Source organism: Bacillus rossius, chromosome 1 (genome assembly GCF_032445375.1).
Source record: "Bacillus rossius redtenbacheri isolate Brsri chromosome 1, Brsri_v3, whole genome shotgun sequence".
Classification (NCBI taxonomy): Eukaryota; Metazoa; Arthropoda; class Insecta; order Phasmatodea; family Bacillidae; genus Bacillus; species Bacillus rossius.
Window position 1 is genome coordinate 72,023,567 of NC_086330.1, and position 20,479 is coordinate 72,044,045.

General features: G+C 33.9%; 1 protein-coding gene across 3 annotated transcripts in view; it reads left to right on the top strand.

Annotated features, from left to right (window-relative positions):
- LOC134537583 (delta-aminolevulinic acid dehydratase) overlaps positions 1–20,479 on the top strand; it is a 46,483-nt gene that overhangs the window by 20,368 nt on the left and 5,636 nt on the right. For all 3 annotated transcript variants that reach the window (XM_063378175.1, XM_063378184.1, XM_063378190.1), the window contains exons 3-4: positions 8,606–8,704; positions 18,908–19,028. In XM_063378175.1, coding sequence (XP_063234245.1) covers positions 8,606–8,704; positions 18,908–19,028 — 220 coding nt within the window. The remainder of the gene's footprint in view (positions 1–8,605; positions 8,705–18,907; positions 19,029–20,479) is intronic.

Sequence of the window (20,479 nt, forward strand, 5' to 3'; positions counted from 1 at the left end):
ACACTGCTTATAAAGTAATATGCCAAAGTTGCATAAGTATGTACGCCATTACTGTAAGTCAGTTATTTTAAGCACAGACTATTTGGAAATTACATTTCTGGCACGGAAATCACATATTTTACTTAAATTCATGCATAGTAAAGGTATATAGTAAAGGGAATGATTGTGAAAAGCTGTAAATATTATGAATATTTCGTAAGAGAAGTCATAAATTCCCATGATGAAAAAAAAACATGTTTTAAAGAAAATCAAAAATTCCATAAAACATTAAAACTACTATTTAAAAATGAAAAAAAGATAAATAAGAGTGATTTGTACTGCAGTTTTGTGCTTCGTTGACATGGTAGTCCCAGAATTATATTGTCACTCATATATTAACCCAAGATATTACTGTAGACAACATTATATGATATTTTTATTTATTCCATATTTATGAGTTTAGGCACTCAATACTCTAGAAAAACCAACATAGAGCTGACCATGCGAGAAGCATGAAGTGCCCAAATTAATTCCTGCCAATTGGAATGCTTGGGCATGGGACTTATCATTGTGAATGCTTATTTTAACAAAAAATGCAGCTACTTAAATTGTAATGGCAAATTGAATTACTGGGATGGGGGGAATCAACACTCTCTCTCCTTTAGCCACTCGTTCTAGCTACTCTCTTCATTAATACAACTAACCTAACCACCACTATCTAATAACACAGACACGTATATTCCATTTACCTCAAGGTTTATTTCAGCACATAAAAGCATCTATGTTTTGGTTTATGGTGTCTTTCATTTTCATATAACAAAAATTCTCTGTCATGTTCCTTTGTCAGAGTGCAAATATGAGGCTTGCCTTGACTATCAATTTCTTGTTGGTGTAGTGAAAAAAACTCCCTTCTAGCGCAGTCCTAAGTGCTTATATTTTGCTATGTGTTGAGGGAAAATGAATTTAGTCCTTTAGGATTTTGTGAGCACTGCAATGGTATATCAAAATATTGCATGACATTCTGGACATGCCTAAACCCACTTCTTTTTTTTATTGAGGGTGGTTGTTATGTGCGCAGCAGTCCTTGCAGGCTGTGGGGCCACTGCTACGCTTGACTTACTGTGGTTGCTGATGTTATTGTGTATCTCATCGAAGTTCTTCACCCTCTTGATATCAGTGTTTCCTATTTTCTTACCTTTATTCTTTATTACCGGTTCCTCTTCTTCAGTATATCCTCTCAGCTCATTATATCGGAATCTGCTGTTCTGTGTTTTTCCTATTCTTTCATGCAATGGTACTTGGAATTTCCAATAGAATGTATTGACTTTCTTATTTCACTTACACCGAACTAAAGATTCTTGTTTGTGGTTATTTCCTCCTTTGAACAATGGAGTGTGTCATAATGTTGAATTTCTCTCTACATTTTCTTTGGGACTTTTGTTCGCAAAACTCATACAATTTAACCTATCATATGCTAATACATGTTCGCAACATTCAGGCACGTTTCTTGATTCCTTCCTGTCAGCTGTATTTGGTAGTTATATAATAGCTGGTTTAGCACCATAGCTACAAATTTCTCATCACTTCGTTCAGGCACTCAAACATCTCATTGATGTGAGCTTCCAATGTTTTACCTTTGCTGGGCTCAAATCTCTCCAGAATGTAGTTCTGCTCTGAGATTTTCCTGTGTGTGAAGATTCCAAAACTTTTGAATAAATGTTTGCTTAAATGAATTTAAATAGTTCATTTGCCCTTGGTGGACCTCTAACCACAGTGTGATTTATAATTGTCACTTATGTGAATAAACTAAAGTATTCCTCAAGCTTTTTCAGAAACTTTATTGGGTTCTTAAAGCTTTTTCCTGCAAACATAGGAATTTCTTCGACCCAGTGTTGTGATAAATTTTATTTACGGAATGGACATTAAGTACAAATATTTCATCGGTTGTGTTGCCTACGAGTTCTGTTCGGGATACGAACTCTGACTTTCCTTGTACCGTATTTGTGGATGAAGTTGTACTATATACTGACATTGACCATATAGCGGCTCATGTAGTGTCTTATAACTGTATTTGTTGCATTCTATCCGCTACATTATGTACTCGGGTTTCTACCTCACGCACTTGTACGTCCATTTTCGTTCCTCCACTCAATGTTGTGACAGCACAGCATGCTCAAACTTTTCTTGTACCTTTTTTCCATTGGAAATTTGCATAGCAATAACAGTGTATACTGCTTCTGTTTGTTTTACTCATTCTTCTACATTACATGTTCTTGTAGCTCTACTAGATAGTTGTAGTACTTCCTCACGTGTTTTTTTCTAATTCTCGCCTAAAATTTTAACTAGTCTGTTAATAACATCTTTGAGACCTTATTGACTCAACCTGTATGGTGATGTTACATTCCATAACTTTGTTCTGAGTGGTTAGTTAATTTTTCATAGAATCGACAGCTCATTGTTCATATAATCACATTATATTGTTAGTTAATTTCTCATTAAACTTATTGTACTATCTTGTTTAGTAAATCTTTCATCTAATGAGTTTTGCATTATTCTGAATATTGAAACAGTATATATTGTTGAAATGCTCTGTGAATTGTTGCTACCTAAGTGTGTCGTACAGTTTCATACACAGTTGGTCGGCTCCATCTGCTCCACTTCGACTCTGCAGAATGATCTAAAGGTGATGGCAGTTCAATGCATGATTATGTACAAGAACTCGACCCTGAATGTACCTCCCTTTTGTTTATCGCATTTTCTGCTCTGGTTTCCATGTTCATTACAGTATTCTCTTGGTTCCTCAGATAATATTTCTTGCAATTATCCTGTGGAATAACCAACAGTACAGTGTCCTATTGGAAGTTAACTGTGAAACTAAAATTACACAGATGTTGTGTTGTTAAAATCTAAATGTATCAGTACATAACTTATTAGTATTTGTTATATTCTTAAAGTTGGGTGCCTATGTATATGGTATCACTATAGGCCTTAGTGAAGTTAATTGACAGAAATGACTAAAGACCACCAAAATACTACCAGAAATATAAAATTTTAAATTTCAAAACATATTTATTATGTTTTGCATTCAAACATCTCAGTCATCTTATTTGAACCCCAGTCTAATCTATATATTTAAATGTATGTAGTATAATGTTGATAAACTTGGACACCGTTTGATCGATTGCCATGAAAGTTGGTACATCAATGTGTTCTTTCATGGAGAAGGTTTTTATGCTATCTATTTTTTTGTAACTCGCCACTAAATGGCTCTGCAGCGCATCAACTTCTCAACCGTTCAACCGATCGCCTTGGGTAAACAGAAAAACATAAGTCATAGACATACAAACAGTAATTGTGTGTCATTTCTCTATGTCCGCCAAACTGTCATATAGCACTATCCATTTTGCTTTAACTCACTGACATTATATCACCTTGTGTTCAGCCCAGGCAACGTCAGGACTGCAAATAGTATCATATAAAGACTGATTGATGTCTCAGTATTTTATTCAAGTTAACTAAAATTGGTTGTTCATATTTTTGCCATGAACACATCCGCGAAGAGTTATTTATGTTCAAACCATAATTATAGTTTCGCTTCAGTTACTGACCAATTTGAATTACTAGTATATTGATATGAAATCATGAATGTTAGTATGGTATCATAGAGTCAAAAGATAAAACTTAAACATTATCATCAAATTAGGTAGCTTAGGAAAAACACACATAATCTCTAATAGTAAAAGAATATTACTAGGTAGGACTTCTGGATAGCTATTTAATCATACTAATGCATTAAAATATTCAAAATTAGGAAAATTCCTTGATGAATCCACTAATATCGTCAAAACATCAATTAAGTTCAACTCAAATTGAAAGTGTTATTCATACTCCTACAACTAACAAATTATAACTATATACACATACCTTAAATTTAACAGTTATATAAAGACTTACATTAAGCATTTTTCATCCAAGTATTAATAAATTCCTTTTCAATTTGGTAGATTTCTTAACATTACAAACAGATAAATAAAAAAAAATTTCATAACTCACAAAACAAAATTCAGCATTACTTTCTCCTTTCATATATATCAACATAGATTACATGTATTACTCTGAGTAATTAAAATAAAAAGAATAATTTTGACATAATTATCTATACAAAAGTGAAATGAAATAAAATTGGTACCCTTACATTACTGATTCTATTTTGCACTTATCCTTGCTTGATATTCTAATTATCTTTCAACCCCCCTTACAGTAACTACTTTACCATCTGGGCTTCCACAAAGCCTAGAACTATCAGTCTTCAACGTACATTTTTTGTGTAATATTTTCTTTAATAATTGGCTATGGCTTCAGAGAGTATTATTTTTCCCATATTTTTCATTTTGTATGATGAAACCAACTAAATTTTAATGAGAATCTGCCAAAAAAAAAATAGTAACTTGCCAATGAGTAAAAATTTTCTCTTCTCGCTTATACATGTTTTCACTCGTGGAACCATTCCGGACAATCTGCCTGGTCACATGTTGTTACAGAAATGTTAAGTGCCTCTGTGTTACTAACACGCACATAGTTTTAGTAATATTTGTGTTTCTCTTCATTCAATGATGTGAAAGCTAATTTCATTGTCAAACAGTTAATCTGATTTCGCAATATTTCTGTAGTTTTCTTTCTGCACTCGTCTAGCAGTACTAATCTTTCCGCTAAAAAATGAATTGTGCTTTTACATTCAAGTTCTGTTTTCTACTTGCAATATTTGAAGCAAAGGACATGGAATATCAAAAATGGCATTTAATTATAAAGTAGAAGCAGGTACAGGATATTTTAGATCTCTCTTAATGAGTGTGTCACTTATCCACTTTCCTTTTACAGCACTAGTTAAACATAGTTTTTTCTCCATGTTTGTGGAATGTCCATTTTTGAAATAAGACGATCATTGTTAACATAGTAAAGAACTACAGCCGTGTGTTTACAGCATTTTCCAAGTCCTTCGTTAATTCTCATGATAATGTGATTATCTTAGGTGACTTCAATGTACCTGGGATAGATTGGAAAGGTAATCACTATTTCAATATTGCCCGTGCACATGTCAGATCCAAGGCTCAGTGCCTACTTGATTTCATATCTAATTTGGATTTAATTCAGCACAACCTAATACAATCTTCCAATAATCTTCTAGATCTTTGTCTTTCTAATCTATCCCATTGTGTGGTTGAAAAAGCTGTTGAATCTCTGGTCAAAGAGGATATCTATCATCCTACCCTACTTATTAAACTACATATTGAGGCGACCTCACACAATTTTACTCCAGATTCTATTTTCAGAAACTACAAAGCTGGTGATTACTTAAGCCTATATTACTCTCTAAAAACCCACAATTGGGATGAATATTATAACACCACTGATGTAGATGCTCTTGTAGATCAACTTACATCTTGTATCTGTGATAAAATCAATACTCACATTCCATTATCCACACGTAAGGCCTCTAAACATCCTTATTGGTTCTCTGGTGATTTAATTCATGCCTTAAAATCTAAAAAACACTTTCATAAACTCTATAAAAGAAACAATAATACTCAGTATTACCTTCTTTTCTCTAAATATAGAGCACTAGTTAAAAATCTTATTAAGCGTGATAAAACTAATTGGAATCGTAGTATCAATAATAAGGTTAAGAATAACCCTAAAAAATTCTGGAGATATGTCAATGTTATGAAAAATGGTTATAGTGAATCTCATTCTCTTAATGTCAATGGTGATATCTGTAATGATCCAGGTATTCTTTCTAATGTCTTTGCTAAGTACTTTGCTAGTGTATATGTACCATCCACCAACCACCCTCGTATCATTGATCCCGATATTATTCACGATTCAATTCCTGTATCATTCTTATCAGAAAGCCAGGTCTTATGGGGAATTAAATCATTAAAACCAACTATGTCTACTGGTCCTGACGGTATACCAAATTTCATTATTAAAGGCTGCTCTTTTATTCTAATGCCTCTATTGTTGCATCTATTTAATACAAGTCTAAAATCACAAGTATTTCCCACTAAATGGAAAATAGCTAAGGTTATTCCCATACATAAAAAGGGTAGTAAACTCAGTGTATTTAATTATAGGCCTATATCATTATTAAATGGCTTTACTAAAATCTTTGAAAAAATAATATTTAAACATATTAACTTCCCAATAAACAACAGATTAGCTCCTAATCAGCATGGCTTTAGAAATAGTATGACAACTTCTACTAATCTTCTCTCATTTATTAATCCTATATACAATAAAGTTACAACAAGGGGGCAGGTTGATGCATGTTATTTTGATCTGGCTAAAGCCTTTGATACTGTCAATCACTCCATTTTACTAGCTAAGCTTTCTAACTTCGGTCTCTGTAATAATTATATAACCTGGTTTACTAGTTACCTTAAAGATAGATGTTTCTTTGTTTCACTTAATAAAAAAACTTCTACTTTATATCATGCTACTTCTGGTGTGCCTCAAGGGGGTACTTTATCTCCCTTACTATTCAATATTTATATCAATGATATTTTTAAAGTTCTTCATCATACTACTGGTTTTCTGTTTGCTGACGATCTTAAAATATCCAGAGAAATTTCCTCCTTAAATGACTGTCTGCTTCTTCAATCTGATATTACTGAAATTGATAATTGGTGTAAAATGAACTTAGTTTCACTTAACAAAGATAAAACAAAAATTATTTCTTTCACAAGGAAAATTCATCCAGTTAAATATGATTATTTTCTTGACAACTCAAAAATTTCCAAATCTCTTAGTATAAAAGATCTTGGTGTTATTCTTGACTCCAAACTATTCTTTCATCAACATGTTAATTCTTTAGTATCCTTTTCCCGTAGAACCTTATATTTAATAAATTATATAACTTACTATGCATCTAATATTGAATCCATTCTTACTCTTTATTTGTCCTTAGTCAGAAGTAAACTCGAATATTGCTCAGTTATCTGGAACAGTATTAACACCACCGATAGTGACAAAATTGAATCCATACAAAATAAATTTTTCAAAATAATTAGTTCTAGACACCATCAATTACCCAAATTAGAATCTCTTTCAAATCGTCGCATCCATCTGGATGCCCTCTTTGTGTTTAAGTGCTATAGTTCAAAAATTAATTGCTTATACTTACTTGATAACTCTGGTATTCGAGTCCCGCAGTTCAAAAGCCGCCTTCGATCCCTATTATGTTCCTTACACAATAATAATGATTTAATTTACAGACTTATCTCAAATTTCAATAAATATGAAAATTTTATTAAAAACTTTAAATTTTAATTTTTATGATTACCCTAATATTTTGAGTAATTTTATAATCCTGTTTATTCTTCCCATTCTAGATCATTTAGTTAAGATTATCTCTGTTGCTGTTTTGTTTTGTTTTGTTTGTTATTGTGTCGTCTTTTATTATCCTGTGTATGTTGTATTTATTCGCTTGTATGTGTCGTCTTTTATTATCCTGTTTATGTTGTATTTATTCGTTTGTATGTGTCGTGTTTTTATTACTTGTTCTGTGCACACCTCCAAAGCTTCGGCTGTTGGTGTGCATGTCACAAATTTAATAAATAAATAAATAAATTTTATAGTTGTGATATTTCTTCTGCCATTAATTTATGTAATTAAAGTAATGTGTAAACAAACAATAAAATAAAAAAATAGTGAACTATAAACACAGGGAGATTAATTATTTAAGAGTTACTTGGTTGGGTGAAAAAGCAACGGATATTTGCAGAATCACTTCTGCTTTTAATAAAGAAGTCCCCTCTCTTTACTTCCTTGAAATGACCACTAATACATATTTTTCTCTTTCAATAATCCATTTTCACTAATGATCATATATTTAATCAGTAGGACACTGCATTGAATTTATATATTGCACATACCAATTATAGAAAGAATTTGTCAGCGTACTCCTTGTCCGGGAGAGAGGTGGGTCGCGGCAGTCCTGCAAGTTGTTAGGAAGTGAAACACTACGCAGCATCACCAGTACCTGTTCACGGTGTCTAGTCCAATCATCAGCCTGAAGCAGATGTATATGTGCTTCAAGTCTACTTTGCTAGCCAATGAATCTGCAAAATGATTGTGGCCCTAAGTGTGGCTGAGAAATATTGATAGATTTAAAGCAGGGTGAGCCAACTGTAGAAATAATTTCTGTGTAAAACAATAATCCTGTTTTCTGGGATACTTACCAAACAATTCCATAATATGAAGTTCGGTGTAAAAAAAATGTATACTGTACTGGTGAAAAATGAAGGCCAATTATTCATTTTGATGCTAGTATTTTTAGCTTAATTCCTATGGTTATTGCTGCTTCAGTGATAGCTTACATTTTGTGTACAAGATATAGCTTAATTGCTACAGTTATTACAGCTTCAGTGATAGATTTTATTTTGTGTACAAGATAAATTTTGGTAATACCTATTAGGAAGATGATAAGAGTGTTTTAATTTAATGTAATGGACCAATGCTTGAATATTATCAGTGTTGTGATATAGTAAATGCAGGCCAAAAGGGAGAGAGGTGCCTAACATTTTGGACTGTAGTGCTCTTTTCTCACATCAGTATGTATTTTTTCCAGGATAAAATTGGCAGAAATGCAGACTCAGCACAAAACCCTGTGATCCAGTTGCTACCAAAATTGAGGTTATGGTTTCCAGACCTTGTCATAGCTACAGATGTAAGTATTTCATTTGTGTACATATATGTCCTTTGACATATTTTGGGTTCCTTGATGGCAATTATCTCATGCTCACATGGGGACTATCGCAAATTCGATCCTAACAGCCGAGCATAACTCAAGTTTATGAGCACTGAGTCTGTACACATGTATACCCACACTATAATCATGGAGGACCCATTGCATTAAACCTCTGTGCACAGCCATGCAACATGAAACTATGAAGCTAATCAATTCTGACATGCTATTTTCTTTTACAATTCAGATTCCAGCAAGTTAGGTTTTGTACAGTGTTTCAACCTGACTGAAAATTTCATTGTACCTAAGGTATTCTTTAAATTTTTCAATTTAAATTTAGTTGTTATAATCTAACTAAAAAGCAATTTTAATTCAATTTGCTAGGTATGTATTGTAAAGGTTTTTGACACCTGTCATCTCTCAAGGTGTCTTCAGGTCATGAAAGTCCCAAAAAAGTATTTAAACTGAAGGGCCGGTCACAAAAGTCCCGAAACAAATAGTAACGGTGTGAAAATTCATGAAATTGTAATTTCCAGCAGCCTTTTGCTAGCTTTCATTTTATTTTTTTAACATCTCCATTATTTATTGGCACATTAAATATAAATATTTTAAGACTCTCCACTGTAATAATGCGAGAAATCGTAAAAATTGTGACGTAAATTTTTTATAATTTTTATTTGTTTAGCCTGTAAAATTGTTTTGTTTCAAAACATGCCATATTGATTCATTGTGCATGCGCTAGTGAAATTGCATTTTAATGGTTGCCTAACTTGTTTCTGTTCTGCCATGTTAAATATAAACAGCATTTGTTTAATTTGAGTCATTTTGGTTTTGTTTTCTTTTACTAACAGCCCCCACATGCGATCAGTCCAGCTCCCAGTTCAGACTGAATTGAGGTCCTCTGCGCACACAATCAGTCTAGATGCTCAGTTTGGACTGAACTGAAGCCTTCCCCACATACGATCAGTTGTCTAGTTGCTGTTGATATTGGATGTATTGTTTCATCATAGAACATGAAAGAAATTTTGGATGTTACAATTGCAATTGTACTGTTAATTAGAAAAAGAAGAAAAAAAAGCAAAGCAACCAAAGAGTATAAACAAAGATGTTTGCCACAACACTCAGTGATAGAATGATGAATTGATTTTTTGGACTGGCGAGATGCTGTTCCCACACACTGCAGTTCGAACTGAGGGCTCTCGAGCTCACACTACAGTTTGATGAGAAGCCATCAGTTCGTCAGTCCATCAGTTCCGACTGATCAGTCCATCGTCCTTGCACGCGTGCGCACACACACACACACGTGTGTGTGCGCGCACACATGCACTTGCATGCACGGGAGGGGTGGGGGGGTTCTGACTGAGTCCATTCAAGCCCATTGGTGTTGCTATTAGGTTTTACTTGCCTTAACAAGAAAGAAAAATACTTGCATGTTTATTGTTTAAGAAAATATATTTTAACCTATTTTTGTTATGATAGCACATCACTCGTTCGTCTTTTGTCACCAGTGAGTGCATTCCGAGGTTAGGTTACTGGATATTGCCGAAATGTTTCTGTTTGTGTTGTTAAAATATTATTACTTCATAATTTAATTATGCCTGAGAAATACAGATTTGAGATTACCACATGTGAGTACATGGAAGACATGGCTGTGCTGCGACTAGAAGGATGAAAACCAAGCATTGTGCTGCGTTTGTATAACAAACTTAGACGTCTGTCATGGGGGCATTAACTCGGTTAAATTGTATGAAAAAGGTAAACTCCCCATTTGGTTAGTGATTGATTTGAATTCTGGTAAACAGCTCATGCAAACTTTCACTTTTACTTCGAATGTGAGTGATCATAAGGCAAATATTGGGCATGAACCTGTATGTGCTCATTTGGATACCCCGGAATCAAGTGATTCAAACTTTTGTTCTTAAATGCCTCCCAGGCCAGCGCAAATTCATCTAACACATTTGTAATAGACAGATGAACTTTCAGTGGCAGGTACATCCAGCAGTGATGTAAAAAGTCCTAAGTCCTAAGTCCTAAGAAGTACATGATAAAACATTGATAGCAGCAGAAATTATTTGGGCACTAAACGAGGTTGTGTGCCAGAAGTGCTAGTACTATAAATTATTTATTTCCTTTAATTTTCTCTGACAGTGGGATTGCCCAGAAGTTTAAGATTCATGAAGATAAATCTTATGTAATTACATATGGACTTGGTCCTTTTCAAGATAATTTAGTCCAAAATGATTGTCCACTTTTTTTTAGTCTCATTTGATGAGAGTTTGAACACAGATGTACATTTTGGTTCACTTCTGGGAATCCATTTAAAATGAGGTGTCTACACATTATTTAATATCAGTGATTTTGGACATTTCAACAATTGAATTCTTTCTGACGTCTTTTATAACTGCATTAATAAAATGGGGATTGAATCTTTTAAATGTTATTCAGATATCTCTAGATGGTCCAAATGTCAATTTGAAGTTCTTTAGGTTCTTGAAACTTGAAAGAGAAGTGTTTTTCAAGTGCCTTGGAAGACCAGCATCAAGTTTTTGATATAGGAACGTGCTCTTTGCCAGGGAGCGTACAAGACTGCTCACAAAGATGTAGACTGGAAGATTCATGAGTTTCTCAGAGAAATCTACTACCTGTTTATGAATTCTCCATTTCGACAATCAGAATACACAAGTGTAACGTGTAACCTTTTTTTATGTTTCCGCTCAAATTTTGCCAAATTTGATGGGTCGAAAATGCCATTGTTTTGAAGAAAAATATGTCTCTACTGTTGAGAAACATCCTCCAAACTTCCAAAATAATTTTTCACAGGTAAAATCTCATTTGGCTGATCCATGTTTGATTCCATAATTAAAGTTTTTCTGTCAGTTTCCTTGCAGTTGGAACAATTTTGGACCACATTTCAGTCCAACAATTCACTATTGACATTTATGTATGAAGAATTGTACTTGCTGCTAACAGAATAGCAACCATATTTATAAAGAAATCTTATTTTATCTGTTAGCCAAAGTGGAACCAAGTTTTTTGCCCTTGACCCAAGAAACTAAGCAAATCTAAAGTTAGTGGAAAATGTAGATGCAGGATTTGGGGCAAAATCTGCAAAAAAACATTTAAAGAATATTGATGTCATGCACTTCAAAAATTAATACAAGAAATTTGCACCATTTGTTTACGAAATGTTGTTAGCCCTCTGAAATACAGAATTGTGAAAGGAGCATTTTCCCTATCTCCACCTGTAATAAACTAATGAAGCTGTAAGGACGGATAGAGTGAATATGACTCTATAAGCATTTTTGGACAAGCACCAAATTGTTCTTTCAGATGCATATTGCATTAAACTAGACTACTTGAAATTGTGTAAAAATGGTGATGTTCAAAATTCTATCAGAACATTTGACAGAAAAATCGACAAACAAGACACTATTCTTATTTATGATGATCCATGGAAATGCAGCTGTGGAAAGAGGGTTCTCTGTTGAAGTGTGTTTGGTTGAGAACCTGGAGGAACACTCGCTAATTGTTATGGGTGGTGTTTATGGAGCTGTTGCTGCTGCTGGAGGAATCACAAGTGTTCATATTTCCAAGGCATTGATTCTGTCTGTGAGGAATGCATCTGCAAAGCAACAAGAGTTACTAGTAGAAAAAAAATCCCTTTCGACACAGCCTACAGGCGTAGGTAGATTTAAAAGTACAAATTTATTCTGAAAATATTTTAGAAACTTCTATAAACTTTTGGAACATTTTAAGAACTTAATGTACATAACATGTTTATGTTCTCCAATATTAGAAAATTATCTATTAAATATTTGCTCATTTTCCATGCAGCAGAAATATTATGAATATTTTTAACTCGATGTATCCAGCATTGAATAGCTTAGAATAAATTTCATATTGTATGCCAACTAAGTTAATTATTTAATTTTTTTGACCTTCAAACACTATTTTTCATCCCTTGCTCTAATAATGTTGTTGTGTAAAAATTTGCTTTGCACAAAGGTTTAAGATAATATTAAGATGGTTTGAAATAAATTCAAACGAATTTGATACTAAGAAAGTTTTTTTAGTCCCTTTTTTTTCCAGTAATAATACGTTTCATCAATAATTGTTTCAGCCAAAGTTTTAGATGAAGTTTAGGATTCATACAATAAATTATAATGGATTTTATAATATATATATTAAGAAAATGATTATATTTTACTTACTAATCATGTTATTTCTACCCCTTGCAGTGATGGTTGGTTAGGTAAAAATTTATTTAACAACACTTTTAGACAATATTTAGGAAGTTAAATAAAAATAAGAATGGATTCGATAGTGTACATGGTAGAGAAGTTTTAGTTTCTTATTCCAACCCCAGGATTTTTCAGCCCCTTGCAATAATGGTTTGCATTATAAAAAATGTTTCAGACAAAAGTTTTAGATAAAAATTATAATATTTACAAACAATTTGAACGGATTTGATAGTGTGCCTACTAAGGGAGTTATTCAACCCCTGTTTATTCCACCCCTTGCAGGCATGGTAGGTCTTATAAAAAAAATTTCAGACAATATTAAGGTAGTTAGAAATTTCTTTCTGAGCTGAGCAATGAGTGGCCATGAACTATATGGATTTTGTGTATTTGTAGACAGTATGACAAATTTTTTGATAAAGGAAAATAAATCTACGAAATTCACTATAAACTCTTTTATTTAAAATGTCACTCCGAATTCATGATTAATCTTCACAACTTTAATCTTTGTGAACAGTCTTGAGTTTATTACCTGCAGGACCCCACAAATTCACGTATGTGCAATTCAGATCATAGCTAGCCAGTGAGGTCTTGAGTTGTCACGACATTATTGACAGAGGGTTTGTCACATGCACAGACTTAAGTGACGGGACCTCTAAGACTATAGTGACTGCAAACCACTTGACTACAGTTCCAGTGCTCACAAATTTGAGACACGCTGAGGTTTTGGCCTCGCCATATGAGCATGACATGTTAGCCACCATGGTTGCTGAGGATCTTATGTGCCAGTAAACTATTATATCAAATGCAGTAAATGTGAATAATGATACATTATTTAAATGGGGGAGTTAGCAGTGATTGACAATGCTTGTGGGATTCTTGAAGAGGTTATTATGTTGTGGACAGTATTATTTTTATCTTACAGTTAAGTTAGTAGCACTCCTGTCGATAAGAAGGCGGGGAGAGAATATATTGAATTACTGGGTACTAAGTTGTGCCACTTAGGTTTGAAGATAGCAATCAAATATTAATGTTTTAAAAAACTTAAGTGTATCCTGAACTATAAAAGTGGATGTGTCAATTTGAATGAAGATGCAGAACATTTGCAATGAGCTGCCACATAGGTGACAGAAACTATCATAATTTTAAAGTCTGGTGGAAACCTATATTATAAACATTTTGACTATTGCAAAATTTATTCTGGCCCTTTAAAATTATCTTCCATAAATATTTTGTTTTTCAAGCATTTTCTTACATTTTTATTTTGGATGTTCAATTGGAGATAAACTTAATTAACCCAGGGAAATTTGTGTACAGGAAGTAAAGTAAGTTAAAACAACTCATACTTACCCACAAATAAGTTAAGAACAACATTTAAATATAAATGTGTGTACATTTAATTAATTTAATAAACTTAAACCTATTATTGTTAATAAGAATGAAAACATTTTAAAATATCTATAATGAAACTATCGTAAACTGCAAATTCTTCCAACATCATTGATAGTGGTATACTTGTAATACTGCAGATAACTCCTACTCCATACTGTAAGGGTCGCATGTTATGTCACCCTATCATTGATGGCAGACTGCTACAGAAGAAGTCCCAAGATTGAAGGGTGTTTCCTCACACTTGTGGTCACCTCCCAGTGCTGTGACTATTAAATTTTTCAAAGCTAACAAAAATATAGTAACAAAAATACTTCTTGAAAATTATTAGAATATTTGTTAGAAGTGAAGTTCTTTAGCAATACATTTATTAGGCTTGAGTTTATTTGTGAAAAGTACAGAAATAAATGAGTTGAATTATTAACTTATTAACAGAGTATACTTTTTTTTTTCATTGGTAAGGATATGAAGATAAAATTATTTATTATCAACTTCTGGATAGGTCCTTACTCATCCCTAATTAAAGATTACAAAAGTGTTAAAAATATAGCAATATTGTACAATTCACAAATTAGAATGTTTACAGAAATAAGCTTTGATTAACCACAATGAAAAGAAAATTGCATAGGAGCAGTTCCTTTACAGCCACAGAAATATTTGGTGTGTTGTCCTGAACATGGGGGTGTCAAGGTTCCCACCATAACTGATTTATTACTATTACACAATCAGTCATTCTTTCCTTACTGTGAAGTTGGGTGAGCCTGGTAAACCTTGTATGTAATTAGAAGAGGCAACTACAAACATAAAAGCTGCATAATACTGTTTGAAATCCTCGGTTGATGAAAAGTGGAGATTGGTAGGTATGCTAATTCAGGGTGTCTGGTATCAGGAAAAGCCTGTAATAGTCATGGAAGAAAGATGTTCGGCCAGGGAATAAGAAATTTTAAACCTTGCAGTGTTTTTTGTTTTTCAGTTAAAATTACTTTGCATTGCTGTTTCACAAAGAATTTTTAAGTAGAGCTATATTTGATGAAATGTGAGACTGAATTCCATCTGTGATGGTGACTTGGGAGTGCAATGTAAGCAAAAACCTCGTTTGTACATACATACTTACCCGGCGTTTAGTTAGTGTTTTAACATTTTTGTCAGGACATTAAAGATAATGTAAGGCACAGCTATGTTAGTGCTACAAGAAAGTTCAAAAAGTTTACAATCCAAGGTAAAATACAAACATGTGAGTATTAAATATTTATTATTTTATGCAACATTACGGGTTCTGGTCAGAGGAAAATTATATCTAGAAAGGTTGGGAAAAAGCTAAGGGAAGACTCTTTTTGGATTTTGCTACACATAGTTTCTTTAAATTTATTTGGGAGGACTTAATGTTCCACAGGTTATCACACCATATTATGTTCAAATTATGGCCTTTATGGAATGACTATAATGCATAATTAATTGTAGGTACCTTTAGACGTATGAGATATGTGTTCAATAAATAGCTGGTGGGTTAGCTGAACATGCAAAGTCTACTTTATGTACAAAACAGTGTATGGGGAAACTGAAAACCAATAATTATTACATTACAAGAGAATTATCTTAAATTCTAGAATGATTGGCATATTTATAACTTTACTGTATGGTTAGATCAACAAAGCTTAACGAGAGGTAACGTTTTGAGCTGCTGTTGCTAAAAAAAAAAAGTAATATTCCTGTGTTCATAATACAATGATCTTTAAACAGATGCAAGTTTTTATAATGGTTAACTAAATTTTATTCAACACGTTCACGATCCAAGGTAAAGTACAAACATGTATTGAATATTTGTTTATTATTGAGCACTTGACACCTTTTCTTGCACTGAACTATCAAGTCCTCAGTAAAAAGTAAATTTTTACACGTCAACAAGTAATGGGATAGAAGTACACTGATAAAAAGGCATTATGAAAGAAAACACACTATAAACTTAAGCATATTTGACGAGCGTACATACGAACAAATTATAAAATTTTAAATGCAGAGGATAAACTATTTATTTATTTCCTTCTACATTGAAAAGTATTTACCTTCTATGTGTCAACTACTTAATACGAGAGTATGTATTTTACGCATACAATGCAAATATATGTCACTAGATTAGGTATTTTTAAACAGAGGAAGAACTTTAAAATCATGTTTAATATAGGTTAGTGTTTAATTACCTGTGTTGGTGTGTTTACTTTTGCTAAAAAAAAAGTTTACTCAATGACGTCATGTACATAAACATCATATCCTGCACATTTTTCTCTCGCTATCCACTCCTGGTAGTGGGCAATGAGGGTAAGGGGAGAGGGAAAACAACCAAACACTCGTGAGCGCACGATTCAAGGTCAGAGAACAGAACGATACATCCTCCACGTTTGACTCTCTCTCCTCGAATGACCGCTTTTAGCGTTTTTTTCCTAACCTAACTAATAACTAAGTGTATTTGGGAGGGGTCTGGGTAGGGAAGACTAAGTGCGTCTCAGGCTGAAGTCTATACGCTCTAAGCATGCAGGTTATGAACCATGCAGGAGAGGAAGCATGCATTATGTGCTAGGAGGGGATTGGCCAGCCATGGCAACGTTTTAGCCATGACTAACTCCCCTCACTGACTATTCTAGACTAAAAACTATTTAATTTGGGACCTGCAGAGACACAGGGAAAACCCTGGGCACTGACATGCGGGATTCAAAATTTCATGTATTAATTACAAGCAGGTTGGTTACAGGAAACAGAAGGATGGTTCTGGAAGAAGAGTTGGACAGAGTAGAAGAACTACTCTGCAAATGGGCGGGAGCTTGGACATTTTGTCCGCATTTGGTTTGGTGACACTGGTTGTTTCAGGGGCGACTTTGTCGTTTCCTACCAGGCTGCCAGCCAGCCTAAACTGAGTTAAGAGGGGGAAAAATTTGTGTACGCTGTTGAATTTAAAAATGTAAGTAAACATTAAATTTACATAAAGATATACATTAAAATATGTTTAGTTTGGTAGCTTTAATTTAATTCATGCTTTTTCGCGAGCTGGTGCATTGAGCCTGCACTCACGAGTGGACAGAGCCTCAGATTTACCAAAGTCGGTTAGGGAAATTGTCCAGTCCTTCATCGCGAGGCCCTAGCCTCAGCTTCTATGCAATCGTAGGCTACGGTTGTTTGAAAATATTGGGGACGCTGGTGTTGGAGGGGGCCTTAAATTAAATATATTTAAGTTTAATAGAAATATAACTTAAACTAAATGAACTGCCATCTTACATGCATGTGGTGTGAATGTCATTTTGTAGTACAATTGGACGCGCACTGCCTTTCCTTGTGAGAAGCACATAGGCAGATTTGTTTCCGCCAGTCTGTAACAATTCTTTTGCGGACTGGGGTGGGTCTGGCGCGTGTGCACGCGCCCAGGGCTAGGGGGCGACTGAGATCCGCGCGGAGGCGGAACTAGTGTTGTTGGAGTGGGGTCTCACGCCGCGCGCTGCGATTGGCCGGCAGACTGCTCAGCCAATCACGTGCCACTACGGCGGCCGGTGTGCCAGGAGTGACTTCGGGCGTTTGTACTTTTGTTCCATGTCCGGGTCACAGTTGCCGAGTGAGGAAATGTGTGGATTTAGACTATTTATGCGTTTATCATAAAAAGTCTGAGTAGTTTGGATGTAGTCGTATTGCGAAGTTTCCGACCCGGTTTCACGATGCAATGCTTCAACAGGGCAGTACACTGGGGCGTCTGTAGCGATTCGAATACATCTATTCTGAATTTTCTGTAGTTTTAGTAAATGTGTATTTGCTGCAGTGGCCCAGACAGGGGCTGCATATGTGATCATTGGTCGTTTCAGGGCTTTGTAGAGCAGTAGGCCAGTTTTAACTCTACTGCCGCATCGCCTACTCATAACTGGGTACAAGGAGCACAGTCTAGTCTGAGCTTGTGCCTGTTTGATGTCTATGTGGTGGCGCCATGTTAGTTTCCTATCCATGTGAATGCCTAGGTATTTAACCACATATTTGTGAGGAATGTGTTTGTTAAACAAACTCAGTTGCGGCTTGAGGTCTGCAGGCTGTTTATGAGTGAACACAATAGCTTCTGACTTCGTTGTGTTCACTTTAATGCGCCACATTGTGCACCACTGTTCTTTTTCAGTGAGCACAACTTGCAGCCTGGTCGTGGCCAGCTGTGGGTTATGTGATCTGCTATATAGGACAGTATCGTCCACATAGCAGCCTAACTTGACGAGTCGATGTGCGGGACGTGGTATGTCTCGCACATATACATTGAAGAGAACAGGGCCTAGGATGCTGCCCTGTGGCACTCTAACTCAGTGTGCCAAATTAACTGTAAGATGTCTTAGTTGTTCTTAAAACCATTGTTATTGATCAATTATGGCCTAATTTAACAATAATTTTTATAAAAAAAAATATACGTGTAAAATTATAATGATGAAATTTTTATATATTTTTTTTCACCAAAATTTTGCACCAAAATAACTAGTTTTATTCACCGATATCGGCCATTTTTATTTACAATTTTCCATTGGCCCTGTTGATTGTCTTTCAGGTTTGCTTGTGTCCGTACACAGACCATGGGCACTGCGGCATCATGAACAGCGACGGCACCATTGATAATGATGCTAGCATTGCAAGAATCGCTGAGATAGCTCTGGCATATGCTAAAGCTGGTAGGTTGTGCATTAGCTTTGAAATTAATTTCACATACATACTAAAGTAAAGCTACTATATCTGTCATGTATAAATGCCTTAAATATCAAGATAAAACTTGATATACTCCCTCAAATGATAAATTCCTGCCTTGTTTTTAAGTCCTATTAAAATGGTGATCATCTAGGTCTTTGCAATAATATTAGAAATCATGATTGGTAAAATCATTATAAATCATCTGATATAATAACCGTGTAGATGAATTAAATACGTGTATTTGTAAAAATATTAATGCTTTTATTCTGGATTTTACAAAAAAAAGTTTTTCCAAATGAATGGAAATTGCAAAAGTTATCCTAATTCATAAAAGTGGTTCCAAATTAATTGTCTCTTAACTACTGACCTATTTCTCTTAATGGTTTGTCAGAAATTTTTGAGGAAATTATATTTAAAATTATAAATTTCCCATTTTAAAAAAATTGTCTGATAATCAACATGATTCCAGATCTGGTATTTCCACAACTACAAACTTAATTACATTCTAGAATCCTATTTATAATGAAGTCATGAACAGGGGTCTTGTTGATGCCTGCTACTTTGATTTGGCCAAAGCTTTTGACTGTTGTCATCAATTGTTATTAAGCATATTATCTAATTTCGGTTTATGTGATAATTTTGTTAGTTGTCGTTCTAGTTACCTCCATAACTGTTATAGTTCAAAAATACATGGTAAATTTGGGATAATACCGGTATTAGAGTTCCCCAATTTTTTAGTCATCAAATATCTATATTATGTACACTTTACAGAAAAAATAATATTATTTTTAGACTAATTAATAACTATAATAGATTAGATCAACCTGGAAATTAAACTAATTAGCTATTTGTTTTTCAGTTGCTCATGTAAAATTCATGTACATGTAGATATTCCTATAATTAGTATCCTCTTAGTTGATATAATTTATCCTCCATGTATTAAAACATTTAAAATTATATTTTATTCTCCATAAATTTTTGTAGATTTTGATTTTATGAATCTTAATAAGTTTGATTTTATGAATGTTTATTTGTGTCTGTGTCCATTGTTTGTTGTGTCCTTTGTGTAATGTATTTATACTAACTTTTTTTTTTCCTAGTATGTTTCGTGCACACCCTTGAAATCTTTTCAATGTGTTGGTGTGCATGTCACAATTGTAAATAAATAAATAAATAATTCTGGATGAATAGCTTAGTATTTATTAGATGAAAACATAAAGCCCTGCCTTTGACGAAGTTCCATATTGGAATCTTCTAAGGGTAACTCGTAGTATGTTTAAGAATGATTGCGAGACACATTTGTATGTTAATGCTTGTCATTATTTTGTTTAAGATTTGTGACAAATGTGTTTGTATCGTCATATCATAATGTTGCACACATTGACTTCAGAGCAAGGATTATGTACTAAAAACCTGGCAAATTTTAAAAAGTTTA